This window comes from Vulpes lagopus, chromosome 7, assembly GCF_018345385.1.
Source record: "Vulpes lagopus strain Blue_001 chromosome 7, ASM1834538v1, whole genome shotgun sequence".
NCBI lineage: Eukaryota > Metazoa > Chordata > Mammalia > Carnivora > Canidae > Vulpes > Vulpes lagopus.
In genome coordinates, this window is record NC_054830.1 from 56,285,489 (window position 1) to 56,301,373 (window position 15,885).

At 35.4% G+C, this 15,885-nt stretch overlaps 1 protein-coding gene and 1 long non-coding RNA gene across 3 annotated transcripts in view; one reads left to right on the forward strand and one right to left on the reverse strand.

Moving 5' to 3' along the window:
• Positions 1-15,885, reverse strand: part of KBTBD12 (kelch repeat and BTB domain containing 12) — a 75,352-nt gene that overhangs the window by 48,131 nt on the left and 11,336 nt on the right. For both annotated transcript variants that reach the window (XM_041761229.1, XM_041761228.1), the window contains exons 4-5: positions 12,348-12,618; positions 9,836-9,986 (exon numbers count right to left, since the gene is read on the reverse strand). In XM_041761229.1, coding sequence (XP_041617163.1) covers positions 9,836-9,986; positions 12,348-12,618 — 422 coding nt within the window. The remainder of the gene's footprint in view (positions 1-9,835; positions 9,987-12,347; positions 12,619-15,885) is intronic.
• The window catches only part of LOC121494617, a 71,334-nt gene that overhangs the window by 19,377 nt on the left and 36,072 nt on the right, over positions 1-15,885 (forward strand). The window lies entirely within an intron of this gene.

Genomic DNA, 15,885 nt, shown 5'->3' on the forward strand with positions numbered 1-15,885 from the left:
TTACTTTCAATCACTAAAGGCATTCTAATGAACCTAAAAGGAAAAGAATTTTATATTATACTTATCCAGATATTTACCATTTCTATTGGTTTTATTTCATTCCTCATGTTCCCACATTCCTTCTGTCATCATTTCCCTCTGACTGAGAAACTTCCTTAAACAATTCTTTTGGGTAAATCTACTTGATACTTGCTAGAATAAATTCTTGTAAAGTAAATCTATTCCCATGTATTTTAGTTTTCTTGAAAGTATTTTGTTTCCACTTCTGAAAAATATTTTCATTCCATACAATTCCAAGCTGACAGTTCTTTTAACACTTTAAAAATGTTTTTTCACTGTCTATTTGCTTGTATGGTTTTTGATGAGAAATCATCTTTTCATGTGCTTACCAGATAGGCATACCTCTTCTTACATGAAATGTCTATTCAACCCTTTTGTTCATCTTAAACTGGAATGTTTTCTTATTGAGTTGCCAAAATTATTTACAGGTTACTTATATTCTAAATACAAATATATTTATAAAAGATTTTATTTGGGCGGGGGAGAGAGAGAGAGCACACAAGAGTAGAGGGAGGGAGAAGTAGACTCCCTGCTAAGCGGGGAGCCCGATGTGGGGCTCGTTCCCAAGGTGCTGGGGTCAGATGCTTAACTGACTGAGCCACCCAGGCACCCTTACAAATATATTTTTTTTTAGTATTTTATTTATTTATTTGAGATAGAGCAAGTGGGGAGGGGTTGAGGGAGAGGGAGAAAGAATCTGAGGCAGACTCCACACTGAGTGCAGAGCCTGATGTGGGGCTTGATCCCACAACTGTGAGATCATGACATGAGCCAAAACCAAGAATTGGACATTCAACCAACTGAGCCACCCAGGCACCTCCTGAATACAAATCTTTTATCAGATATATGATTTGTAAATATTTTCTCCCAGTTTCTGGCATGTCTTTTTCTTTTTCTTAATGTTGCCCTTTGAAGTGCAAAATTTAAAAAATTTTAATAAAATCCAATCCAACACTTTTCCTCTATGGATCATGCTTTTAGTTTCCTATCTTTGCTAATCCAAAGTCACTACATTCTCTCCTATGTTCTCTTAAGTCTGGGATCCATATTGAGATTTTTGTGGGTTTTTTTTTCCTTTTTTTAAAATTAAAAATTTTTTGCTGTGGTGTGAGGTAATGGGCTAAAAATTGGTTGCATATAGATATCTAATTGTCTTGGCATATTTGCTGAAAAGTTCATCTTTCCCCACTGAATTGCCTTGACACCTTTGTCAAAGACCAATTGATTATAAATATAAAAATGTATTACTAGACTCTCATTTCTGTTCTATTGATTTAGCTGCCTGTCCTTAAGCCAAAACCAATATATCTGAATTACTATAGCTCTACAATAGGTTTTTAAAAGAAATTAAATCATCAAACTTTCTTCTTTTTCAAAATTGGTTATTCTACATCCCTTATGTTTTCACATAATTTTAGAATCAACTTGTCAATTAAAAAAAAACCAATGTTGGTTATTTACAATACCCAAATTATGGAAACAGCCCAAAGTGTCTACTGATGGATGGATATATATATATATATATATATATATATATATATATGCAATGGAATATTATTCAGCCATAAAAAGGAAATCTTGCCATTTGCAATACCCAAATTATGGAAACAGCCCAAAGTGTCTACTGATGGATGAATGGGTATATATATATATATATATATATATATATATATATATATGCAATGGAATATTATTCAGCCATTAAAAGGAAATCTTGCCATTTGCAACAAGTTATAGAGTATAATGTTAAGGAAAATAAGTCAGAGAAAGACAAATACCATATGATTTCACCCATACATGGATTTTAAGAAAATAGACAAAGGAAAAAAAAAGAGACAACCCCTCAAACAGACTTTTAATTATAGAGAACAAACATGGTTACTAGAGGGGAGGGGGGTGGAGGGATGGGTGAAATAGGTGAAGGGGATTAAGAGTAAGTATACTCATCTTGTTGAGAATTGGTGAATCACTATATTGTACACTTGAAACTAATATAACATTATAACTATACTGGAATTTTAAAAATTTTTAAAAGATTTAAGACTCAAAACATAAAAATAGAAATAAAAACAATGCTGCAATATAAGGGTTGTATTGAATATATAGCTCAATTTGGGGACATTTGCTATCCTAACCACACTGAGTCTTTGAATACATAATCAAGGAATATATCTCCATTTATTTAGATCTTTAACTCTCGGGAGTGTTTTATAGTTTTCTGCATATAATTCTCACAGTTTGGGAGTTAAATGTATTTATATATTTCTCCTTAAGTAGGCTTCATGCCCAGAGTGGAGCCCAATGCAGGGCTTGAACTGTGATTCTAAGATAAAGACTTGAGCTGAGATAGAGTTGGATGCTTAACTGAGTCACCCAGGTGCTCCTCTTCTTCTTTTTGATACTATTGGAATGGAACTGTTTTCTCAATTTCATTTTTGGAGTGTTCATTGCTAGTTCATAGAAATAAAATTAATTTTTTGTATACTGATCTCATATCCCGTGATCTCTTTAGCTTGTGATCTTGGCTAAAATTAATTATTAGCTCTGGTAGTCTTTTTTATTTATTTACTTCTTGGAGCTTCATTAGGATTTTCTACACCCAAGAATATATAATCTGTGAATAAGGACTTTAGAATTCTTCCTTTCTAATCCATATAACTTTCACTTCTTTTTCTTGCTTTATAGCGTGGGTTGGAACCTCTGCTTCAATGTTGAATAGGAGGAACAAGACTAAGCATCCTTTCCTGTTCCTAATTTTAGGTAGAAAGATTGCCATCAAGTATCATGTTAGCTGTAGGTTTTTCATAGACATTTTTTAACAAGTTGAAGAAATACCCTTCTATTCCTAATTTGTTGAGATTTTTATCAAGAATGTGGGTTGAATTTTGTCAAATGCTTTTTCTACATCTTTTGAGGTGATCATTTGGTTTTTGTACTTTACTAGTATGGTAAATTACTCTATTTTGGATATTGAACCAATCAATGTTGCATTCCTGCATTTCAGGGATAAATCCCACTTGGCCATGGCATATAATCATTTTTTATGTTGCTGGATTCAGTTTGTTTATTGTGTCTTAAGGATTTTTTATGACACATAAGCATTTTTTTATGTTGCTAGATTCAATTTGCCAATTGTTTCCTAAAGATTTTTGAATCTGTGGTCATGAGGGATATAGACCTATAGTTTTTATTCAATTCAAAGTATTTTTTTGTGATTTTTTTTTTACTCAAAGGTTATTTAGAAGTATGCTATTTAATTCCCATATATTTGAGGATTTCCTTTTTCTTTGATTTATGATTTAATAATTTTATGGTCAGAAAATATAGTTTTAATAACACCAATTTAAAAAATCTGTTGGGGGTGCCTGGGTGGCTCAGTAATTGGGCATCTGCCTTTGGCTCAGGTAATGACCCTGGAGTCCCAGGATCAAGCCATGCATCAGGCTCCCTGCTCAGTGGGGAGTCTGATTATCACTCTTCCTCCTTCCCTCTCTCTGCTTGTACTCTCTCAAATGAATATATAAAATCCTTTTTAAAAAATCTATTCAGACTTGTTTTATGACCTGGCATATGATTAATCCTGGAGAAATGTTTCATGTACATTTGAAAAGAATGTGTATTTTGCTATTATATGTGTGTACTATAAATGTCACATATAAGTTGGTTGATAGTGTTATTCACTGATTTTCTGTCTTGTTGTTCAATTATTGAAGGTGAGATACAAATCTCCAATGGTGATTTTCTATTTCTCATTTTAGTTGTTGTCTCCTGTTTTTTAGATCTCTGTTGTTGGATGTGAAATATGTGTGTGTGTGTGTGTGTATAATATATGTATATATATTATATGTATATATATTCCTGGTGTATTGATCATTTTATTACAAAATTTCTTTATAGTAATAGTTCTTTCCTTAAAGTCTATTTTGTAGGATAATGATAGACTACTTTCAATTCTCTTAAAGTTAATTTGCATGGTAGGTCTTTTTCTATAAAACAATATAAAACGTTCAATTTATTTATGTATTTGAATATGAAGTATGTCTCTTATAGACAGCATATACTTGGTCTTATTTTCTTAGTCTGAAATCTCTGCCTTTTGATGGCAGTATTTGGTCCATTCCCATTTAATGTAATTTTTAAAAATATAGTTGGATTTGTAATTGCTATCTTACTATTTGTTTTCTGTTTCATACTATTTTTGTTCCTCTGTTCCTCCTTCACTGTCTTCTTTTGTGTTTATCATTTTCTAAGTGTACCATTTTAATTCTTTTGATTTTTAAATTATTTGAATTTTCTTAGTAGTTGCTCTAGAAATTCTAATATGCATGTTACTTTATCACAATCTACTGCAGGTTAATACTGCCTTAATTTTATTAAAATTTAGCAACATTGTTCCAATATGTCTCTTGTTCCTCTCCCTCTAATTTTGGTACCATTATATGTACTGTATCTACATATTTAATAAATCCAACATAGTTCCATAATTATTATTTTATCTGCTCTTATATCATTTAAAGAAATTGAGATGAAAAAATAGAAATATGTATGAAGTCTTTTATATTTATCCATATGTTTGTCATTTCCACTGATTTTAATTTCTTCTTGTGGATTAGAGGTACTCTGGTATATTTCTTTTTAACCTAAAGGATTTCAGTATTTCTTTTTATTTTTTATTTAAAGATTTTGTTTATTTATTCATAGAGACAGAGAGAGGCAGAGGGAGAAGTAGGCACCATACAGAGAGCCTGACGTGGGACTTGATCCAGGGTCTCCAAGATGATGCCCTGGGCTGCAGGCGGCGCTAAACCACTGCGCCACGGGGGCTGCCCGATTTCAGTATTTCTTTAGTACTTCTTGTAAGTCTGCTAGCCATAAATTACTTTGGTCTTTATATATCTGAGAATGTCTTTGCTGCACTTTCATTTTAAAAAGATAGTTTTGCTGAACATAGAAGATGGACACAGAAACATTTTTGGTTGTGTATTTTTCCTTGCAGCATTTTGAATATATTATTCCAATGCCTTCTTGCCTGTTTCTGATAAGTTACCTGTTGAGCATATTATTGTTCCTCTCTATATATGATGTCATTTTTTTTCTTGCTGCTTTTAATTTTTTGTCCATGATGTGTTTCAATGACTAGTTTATAGTGTGCTTAGGTGAGGATCTCCATAAACTTATTTTACTTGGGAGTTTGATGAACTTCTTGGATATGTAGATTAAAGTTTTTCCATCAAGTCTGAGACATTTTTGACCATTATTATTTGAAAAAAATTCTGTTCCTTTCCGTATTCTTTTGGGAATCATCCCTATATTGGTAGGCTTGATGATATTTCATATTGCCTCTGAGGCTTTGCTAATTTTTCTCCAATTTTCTCCCGCTCATCTTCAGATTAATACTTTCCATTGATCTATTTCAAGATCACTGATTCTTTCTTCCAACAATTGAAATCTGTTTTTCAACTCATTATGTACATTTTGCATTTGGGTTATTTATACTTTACAACTTTAGAATTTTCATTTGGTTCTTTTATTTTTTATTTTTTTATTTTTTATTTATTTTTATTTTTATTTTATTTTAGTTTTATTATTTTTTAATAATAAATTTATTTTTTATTGGTGTTCAATTTGCCAACATACAAAATAACACCCAGTGCTCATCTCGTCAAGTGCCCCCCTCAGTGCCCGCCACCCAGTCACCCCCATCCCCCGCCCTCCTCCCCTTCCACCACGCCTAGTTCGTTTCCCAGAGTTAAGAGTCTTCCATGTTCTGTCTCCCTTTCTGATATTTCCTACCATTTGGTTCTTTTAGATAATTTCTATTTATTGATAGCACTGGGGAGTCACTGTCATTTTATTTTAATTCTTTAAAAATTCTTCAAAAATGATTTTTATTCATTCTATGAACATGTATTTAATAGCTACTTTGATGTTTATGCCTGTTAAATCCAACATTTGGAGCCCCTCAAAGACAGATTTTATTGAATGCTTCCCTGTCTCCACCCCAGCATGTGTTACACTTCCCTGTTTATTTTCCTTTACATGTATTATAAATTTTTGTTGGCACTAGACATTTAAAATAATACAGCTGATCCGGTGCAACTTTTAATTTTGATTTTGTTTTTTCCCCTACGGTATTTTTTCTTTTTTGTTATTGTTGCTGTTGTTTTTCAGTGATTTGCTTAGATTTAATATGCCTCTCCTGTGGTTTGCTTCTGTCACTGCTCCATTTTTTAAAATTCTCTCTTTCTCTCTCTTTAGCATAGGGTTACTCTTATTTCTTCATGGTTCAGGTCTAGTCAATGACTAGTTGTTTGTACTCAAACACTAGTAAGGCTTCCAGCCTTGTTCGGTGGGTCTAAGTGTAGGTTGGGAGCACACTCAAAGCTCAGGCAAGTTTTTAAGTCTACCATGACTTTTACCTTTTGCCTAACCTTCTCAGAGCTCTGCAATGTGCTCAGACTTCCAGCTACCCCGGATTGTGTAAAGAGCTTATATCCTCTTATGGGCTCCATGTCTGTACAGCTTCACTAGTCTCCGGGGATATGTGGAGAATTTATCAAGCCCCACTAGGACTCTCATTTCCAGGTTCCTATTAAATTTCTGGCTAATTCTCCTGTCTGCTGCTGTCCCAAGCAGGACTAAAAGCTCAGGTTAGGAGACATGCAGGCTTTTCCCATTTGTCACTGTGAATGTGGGTTTCCCATCCTTCACTCTGAAACTTGTCAGCCCCCTTTGACAAACAAAGATGCTGGTTTTCACAGCTAGCCCACCCTGCTAGAACTCCTATGCTGGATCAACTGGAGCAGCTCAGGAAAGAATGCCAAGGATTGCTTGAGGACTTCAAGTTCAGCAGTTTTGAGAAGCTAATTCTTCTCAATTTGTTGTTTTTGGTTGGTTTCTAGAGACCTGAAATGGTTGTTTTTGAAAAATCTGTCCAGTTTTATGGTTGCTTTTTGGGGAGAGGATGTCAACTCATTCACTTCTTCATAGTTGGATCCTCCTGCTTTCACTTAGCTTTTGGCCTGCTAAATTTCTACTGCCATAACACATCTTAGATGCTTTTCAGAGAAGTCTTAAAAATGTATTCCCAACATCTTTTGTTTGTTTTTGGATTTTCAGTGGGAGGATCAGACTAGATATCTAGTCTTCCATACAAAAGAGTTAATATTTTATCAGTTTCTTATGACCATTAAATACATTTCTTTATGCAAAGAATTCAGCAAAGTGTCTGTACCACAAAGGGGCTCAAAAAACAGTAGTTAAAATGTCTGAACACTTACACTGTAGGGATTTTACATACTTTGTTCTATTTAACCCTAACTCTAAGAGGTAGGCATTCCAATTTTAATATTAGCCAAAAAAAAAAAAAAAAAAAAAAAAAAAAAAAAGATTTACTATACCAACGACATGCAGGTAGTAAATGGTGGAAACAAGATTTCAATCCAAATCTAAGTAACTCCAAAGTTGGTACCTTCCCCACTTTACCACTCTACTTCCATGGTGAAGGATATTTCAGAGGCTGTTATTTTGGCATAGCCTCTAGAGTAACTAGGAGATAGTAAGAAATTAAACCTATTACAGGAATCAGGAAGAGGGGTTATTGTAATAATTGGCAATGATCCCCATCACAGTAGGGCATACTTCGAATCCCAAAAGCAGACTGGAATTTTGCTAAGACAACTAACAAATGACTATAATCCTCTGGGTGAATCCTCAAAACTGATAAGGTCTTGGGGGTTCTATATGGTATTTGCCCCAATTCCAATTATACATACAATGAAGAACAAAATCTGAACTAAGGCTACCACAAAAATACCTGAAAACTAAACCTCATTTCATTTCAAAGCTTCTAAGCATATTTGGGGATTAAGGAACAAATGTTGGGAATATGGTCTCTTTTGGACTGAATCTGACAACATGGTGGCATTTATTTGAGTGATTATGAATCCGGTCCTCAGTTCTGAATATCCAGAAACTAGATTCTAAGCTACTACAAAAGCCTTCTCGACTGCTGTCTCCATTTCCAATCTTTCCTTACCTTTGATCTGTTATTTAATCCTCACCTCACCAATACTTCCAAACATTCTTTAATCATGTTGCTTTTGCATAGTTTCTCAGTACTTACTATTGTTCTTTTGGTTCTCCACCATAGACCTTTGTAACTTGGCTGCCAGTTTATCTATAAACTCTGTCTCCTGCAGCTCCCTACACCTGGTAGGTTCATTTATTCACTATCCTGTTATTCTCTATTCTTACTACATTCATTCTTACCTCCAAGCCTCTGCTTGAGCTTTCTCCCTCCTCATTTTTTCCCCTGCCACTTCACACCATCTCCCTTCCTAGGTGTACTCTTTTTTCTCTGTCACCTACCCAAATCTTATGCATCACTTAGCATCTCCCTCCTTTCATTCATCTAGGAGACATTTGTTCATGCCAATAAGTGTAAGCTCTAAAGGCTGTCACTAAGGTGGCTTTCCCCATATGATTTATCAAAACCCACATCTAGTGTAGCTGTGGCTCCACATTAGGTGGAAATCTCATTTTTGTTCAACTGATGAATCACTTTTATCACACTTTCGACTACTTCCAACTTTAATATAATTAGGAGATCAGCCCTTCCCTCCCAGGAGTTATACATCTATCCTAGGCAATCTAGCCCAGTTTAGATACTGTCTCTTCTGGGCCTAAGACACAGCATATGGTTATAACCAAGTAACAAATGTATTTCCAGAGGAAAAACTTAATTATAATTATGAGTCTCAGAACTGAGGTAGTCATAAATTATGTTGCATAATGTTCTTAAAATTATAAAACTATTAATATTTGACTGCATTAATTATTTTGCTCCATGCTGTGCAGGCAGCCAAGAGATAATGGCTTCCCTTTAGCAAAAAAAAAAAAAAAAAAAAAGCTATTCAAATGCTTGATTTGCTCTCAGCCTGTATCTCCTGCTTTTTCTTTGCCATCTTTTTGGTACCCATCATCTTCCCTATGTTTTTGTCAGTTAGTCATCAATGTGCATGGGATAAAGTAAAGAATACTGGAATATTTATCAGTTTACCAGCTGGTCAGCCTCCTTGTCCCAGTCTCATCCTTTCCCACATAGGAGAGGGATAGCAGGAAAAGGAGGGAAGGTGATGGAATGTGTTTAGAAGAACAAAGGACTTAATAAAAGAGAAAAAAAATAAGTGAAGAAGGATAAGGGAAGCATAGATGTTCTAGGACTTTAGTGGAAATGAACTAGTCTTTCATCAATCCCTACTGGTTAGTATAAGACCACACATATTTAAGAAAGAAGAAAAAAATGCATTCAGAAGAGAATTATTTGCTAACACCTCTATAGAAATTTAGGTGATACAAAATGAAGAGGATTGGCATAATCCGTGCCTTACCTATGGGTGGTTTACTCTACTAGCACAATCACAGTTGGTTGCAAAATCCACATTTCATCAACTAAAGGTGGCCAAAGGCTTATTCCCATTTCAAAATATTGTACTTGACACTATATATAAAGATGTATCATTATTGTTCTTGCATTCCAAGTCACCTGAAAATTCCATATAAATAATTTTGCTTTCAATAAGTCAATGGACTTTCATTTAATCTTATCTGACTGTGCTCTGGAAAAACAAGAAACAAAAGAACATTTTTGGCTAGTTACAAATACATCTGAACTGGGATGCAATAGGAAGGGAGAATCTGTCATTTTTACTGAGGCAAACTGCTGAGAAAAATAAAAGTAGTTATACTCTTTTCGCAATATGCTTCTTCTTACCTAAAACATAAATCTCACTGTTGACTACAGCTGTACTGAATCGGTACTTAGAGAACTTCATGGGCGCCCGGTCTGTCCATTGATCTTGGCTGGGGTCATACTGCAACAGTCTGTTGCTGAGTCGATCTGGTTCTTCATCAGGAAGATCCATCTGTGTGAAATACGACAGCCGATATAGTAACATACCACTCAGAAATCTGAGTACATGAATGCAATTAATCCAAGCATGACAGCTAAGGAGATGAATTAGGAGTTAGCTGTTGAGACTCACACTCAAAAACACACCAGATCCCGTGACTTGGGGGTGATAAGTATGCTGTCAATGTCAGAGGAATTTATATTCTTTAATAATGGAGTTAGGGTGTCGGCTTATAGCAAACAATCTGTGATCTGAGCAAAGAGACAAGACAGCACTTTTTAAAAAATGAAGCAACTGCAGAGCCTTAAAAATGAAACCCAACTTTCTTGAACAGTATTTAAAGTGCTATTTCAGCAAACTTTATAGTGCTAGTTTAATATTTGTGAGAAACTAATTTTAAAAATTCATAAGGCATTTTTCTCTATAATATTTTTCTAATCCAGACGGAACAAAATTAAGAAAATGTTTTAGTGTTTCAGTAATCAGAGTCTGACCTATATAGGAATAGTCTGAACTTAATTTTCTTTTTTTTTTTTTTTTTTCTGAAACGAGAGCCAAGCCGAGCCGGGGAGAACTTAATTTTCAAGATTGATGGATTAATACACATTATTTGCAGTTATTTTTATGTATTTATTTATATGCATTTTTAATTAATAGAGGCAGTAAAAACTGAACTATTTATTCTTACACACATGAAATAGCTTCCCCTAATCATAAACTTCAGGTGAAGTAGTGTTGTCTTCGATGTGTTAAGAACTTTTATGACATCAAAGGATGCTTTTTAAGTGCCTTTTGTTTTGGATGCAGGTGTTTCACACAGAAATAATTGCCATCCTTAGGAAAATTGTAATTAATTTAATTACTTTAAATACACCAGGGATTATGGTCGCTATGATGCAATCGCAACCCCAGGTTATCTTGCAATTTAATTGTATTGTATTAGGTACAATATTGTATTAGGTACAATATTGTATTATTGTATTGTATTAGGTAGGGACCAGCTAAAGCTTTTGTTACACAATAAATATTCATGTGTCATTTGTTCAAAGACATTATACAGTGACATATATTGATTTTATTAATTTTCCTTCTAATTTTTAAGTATTTGATCTTTATTTTAGTGGAAAGAAAACCAAAGAAAAGCCCCTCTGGAGCTTATTTATGCAAAATTAACTCTGTAATGGACAGCCTTGAAAATGCTTAATTACAAATAACTGGTCAGGTTTCAGCTACTAGCTGTGATTAAATCTGTACTACTTTTTGATACACAGGAAACATTTCAAAATGTATTAAATGTGAAGTTTAAGTTTTAGAAACAGGTATGATATGCAACAAATGGCAAAATCCAAGCTTATGAAATGAATGCAAAAAAGCATTGGTTTTATCAGTTTGATCATGAAGCAAATTTCCAAAACAAGAAATTATATAGGCAAAGATAAGTATACTTTTTGTCATGGGGATGGACAATGAGCCAGTAAGATTCATCTCATGAGAAAAACTGGCAGGCCAGGGCAGAAAGCAGCTGGCGTGCTACTATCTGAGAGCTCAAGGCGTTGGGAGAGAGAAGACGGAGGGCTACTGTGGTCATGCTCTACTGACTTTGCAATCTTGGCTTGCCATGTCTTTGCTGGGCTTCAATGTAAATGGTATCCTGGTTTCTCTTTCTGCTGGTGCCCATCAAAGACATTAAATGTTTAAAATCACAATATAATATACTTTTGTGGAAATGATTGTGCCATCACAGGCAGAATATTCTGGTTTCCCACTAAGACTAAGAACTTCATTTTTTAAGATTTTTATTTATTTATAAAGACATGAGAGACATAGAGAGAGGTAGAGACACGGGCAGAGGGAGAAGCAGATTCCCTATGGGGAACCCGAAGCAGGACTCGATCCCAGGACCCCAGAATCACAACCTGAGCCAAAGGCAGATGCTCCACCACTGAGCCACGCAGGTGCCCCTAGACTAAGAACTTTAAATTTGGAAAAGACCTAGGAGCTACTTGCCTCAGCTCAGACAACTATTAAGCAGACAGAAGTGGGAAGAGGATCCAGTGTCTCTTATCTCTTCTTAGATGCTCCCCACAGATCATTCCCCAGCAGAAGCCTCATTCATAATTAGCAAGAATGGGAAGGATTATAAAGAGCATAGCATGAATACTGAATGAAGTTGTGTCTATGAATAACACACTTTAAAATTCATTCTCCTAAACTGCCTTCACACTTTACAATCTTAAGTTTAATATCCTATAAAAGGCATTTTACCAAGATGTAAGTCATGCTCTTTTAGTGTTCAATAACTACAATATTTTTCAACACAGCAGCCAGATGTAGCACAGCCATGCCAATTACATGTACAGGACATCTCTTAACCTGAGGGGTCCAGCCTCCGATCACATAAAGCTTATTATTCACTGTTACTACGGCATGACATGCCAACTGCAGTGGAAGGGGAGACATCCTTCTCCAACTGTCCCGTTCTACAGAATACTTATCGACACAGTTTGTAATGAGATACTGGTTTTTAACTTTCATCTGTCCTCCTATAACATAGAGGTCATTATGGACACTGCCCAGAGCATATAGCTCTCGAAATTCAGCTGTGCATAACTTTTCCCAAAACTGGTTTCCTCTATCATGATACCTGCAAATTAAAAGAGAGAACCCAGGATTAGTGTTAACTGGAAAACAACTTATCCAAGAAACACACTTAAATTTCTTCTCCAGCTAGAAACAACACCATTTGGTTCTTCTAATTGGAGAGGAAGAAACATTAAGATAGTAATACAGGTTTGTGCTTCTTTTGTGGCAAGGATTAATGAACAAACTATAATGTTCACAGAAATAATTAACCATATCTCTCTGCAGAATTTTAGAAAATACATTGACAAAGTATAGATTATCCAGGACTAGCTTTCATTTCCTAATTCTGAGACAGAAATCAAGAACAAATAGGAAATCTTGCAACAAATCATTTGTAATTTTACTATACTATAAAAGAGGAATGAGTAAAAATGAAATACAAAAATGTCTTATTCTGTAGACTAGAAGTCTCATTTTAATACTACATTAAAGCGATCAGCTTTCCAGTAGAGAATCTCAAAATATCTCAATTCAGATATTTCTAATGGGACAAATTAGAATACACAGAATTTTAAGGATTGTTCTTGTAGTTGTAACTAGCTTAGAACAGAGTCAGGAGCACCTGTAGATGTTTGCTGCTACATTTAACATCTGTTTTAATGCTCCAGGTATGATAATTTTGCCAATTGCTTCTATGAAAAAAGTATGTCAGTCTGAGAAGGGTTTTGGAAAGTAGACACACCAGGATATATGGTCTCTCAGTACCTCCTAGAGTCCAGCACGTTAACTATGTTATGTGGCGGGGCAGGGGGGGAATTCTGTAGTCACTAAATATATGATTTTGTGGGTATCTTTTGTCTTGCCTCTTGATAATGGTAAGTCTGTTTTCTCCAATCATGATTTGGGACACATTGTCTAAGAAGAACAAAAGTACTTATGGGGACATTGGGATGTGAAATCAGATCTTTCCCAGAAAATCCAGAATATATTCTGGAATTCAAAACTAAAACAAAACCAGGAAAATATGGAAAATAAGAAAAAAAAAAAAGGTGTTCTGCTTGGAAACAAATGAAGAAATTATGAATGTTCTATATGGGGTAAAATTTTAAAGTACAGACTACTTATTTTGTATCAAACATTATTTTGTATCGGATTATAGTAGTTTTTGCTTGTTCCGGGGAGCCAACTCTTATACTCTTCCCTAGAGATAACTCCTTGCTTCAGGCTTGACAGGGAAGTTGGAAGATAATGTTCCTTTCCTGGAGGGCATGTCTGGCTTGTCACACACTGAGCACAGAAACTGAACAAACCCAGTAATCGTTGTCTTCTATGTAATTCTAGGTAGGGAGCCAGTCCCTGGAATCACAGATGATATTTTCACCACTGCTTTTTTTTTTTTTTTTTTAATTCATGATAGTCACAGAGAGATAGAGAGAGGCAGAGACACAGGCGGAGGGAGAAGCAGGCTCCATGCACCGGGAGCCCGACGTTCACCACTGCTTTTAATTGGACTGGATTTTAGAAGAGGAAAGGAGGGTTGGGCATCAATGGTGGCGTGGGGTGGGTACTGAAGTAAAGCCAGTGGATGAGGATATCAAGAGAACTAAAAAATAGGTTTAAGAAAACAGGCCAAGATTGAAATACATCCCATGAAGATTGGGAAGTTATGTGTTTGCTGGGCAATCTTGCTAATATGATTTTAACCCTTTGAACTAAAAATGGGGAGAGAAAATGTCCAGATAAAACTATAAAACATATTAAGAAAAATGGATATGACATAAAATGCAATAGTGACAAAAGCGGTTCAACATTCACAGAGGTTGATCGTGTACATATCTTCAGCTGTCTGTACCCCCAAGTATGAGAAAGAATTACAGGAGATGGAAAGGTATATCTTTTCTGAAAAGAAATGACCTACTAGAGTACAGGTCTACTTCCTCTTTTAAGCCAAGAAATATATCTGTATAGAAGTCTACGAACTATATAGAGTAGAGGCAAGTTGAAGAGCATCCAGGCAAAGATAAAAGGGGTAAGAACAGAAATATTATTGTAGGAATGTACCACGAGATGATCATTTCTCACACATATAATAAACTGGAACTAACATGACCTTCAGTAGTGCTATAAGACTTTAATTATCTAGATATCTGCTAGAAGTCTGTCTTATTTAAGCCCAAAGCAATGCTTCTTATATTTCCATTATTTGCCTTGATGACCATTTCATTATTGGAGGAAGTAATAAGTAATAATAAGTGTATGTCATCAGAAAGGGAAGTAGGCTTTCAAAAAAAAGAGGAAAGATGTCTGAGGATCATAACAGAAAGACACCTGGACAAGGTTGGATGTTTATTAAAAATAATGGCAGTCAAGAATTAGGCAGGAGACACGAATAGACATTTCTCTAAAGAAGACATACAAATGGCCAACAGACACATGAAAAAATATTCAATATCACTCAGCATCAGGGAAATATAAATCAAAACCACAATGAGATGCTACCTCTCACCAGTCAGAATGGCTAAAATCAACAACACAAAGAAACAACAGGTGTTGGTAAGGATGTGGAGAAAAAGGAACCCTTGTGCACTGTGGGTGGGAATGCAAACTCGTGCAGCCACTCAGGAAAACAGTATGGAGGTTCCTCAAGAAGTTAAAAATAGCGCTACCCTATGACCCAGCAATTACACTAGGTATTTATCCAAAGGATACAAACATAGTGACTCAAAGGAGCACAGACACCTCACTGTTTATAGCAGCAATACTCACAATAGTCAAAGTAGGAAAGAGACCAGGTGTCCGTCAACAGATGAATGGATAAAGATGTGGTGTGTGTGTGTATGTGTATACATATACAGTGGAATATTACTCAGCCATTAGAAAGGATGAAATCTTCATTTGCAACAACATGGATGAACTAAAAGGTATTATGCCAAATGAAGTAAGCCAATCAGAGAAAGACAAATATCATGATTTCACTCATATGTGGAATTTAAGAAATAAAACAAATGAACAAAGGGGAAGGGAGGGAAAAATAAAATAGGAAGAAATCGGGGATCCCTGGGTGGCGCAGCGGTTTGGCGCCTGCCTTTGGCCCAGGGCGCGATCCTGGAGACCCGGGATCGAATCCCACATCGGGCTCCCGGTGCATGGAGCCCGCTTCTCCCTCTGCCTGTGTCTCTGCCTCTCTCTCTCTCTGTGACTATCATAAATAAATAAAAATTAAAAAAAAATAGGAAGAAATCAAAGCGGAAGACAAACCATAAGAGACTCTTCACTCTAGGAAACAAACTGAAGGTTGCTGGATGGGAAGTGGTGGGGGGGCATGGGG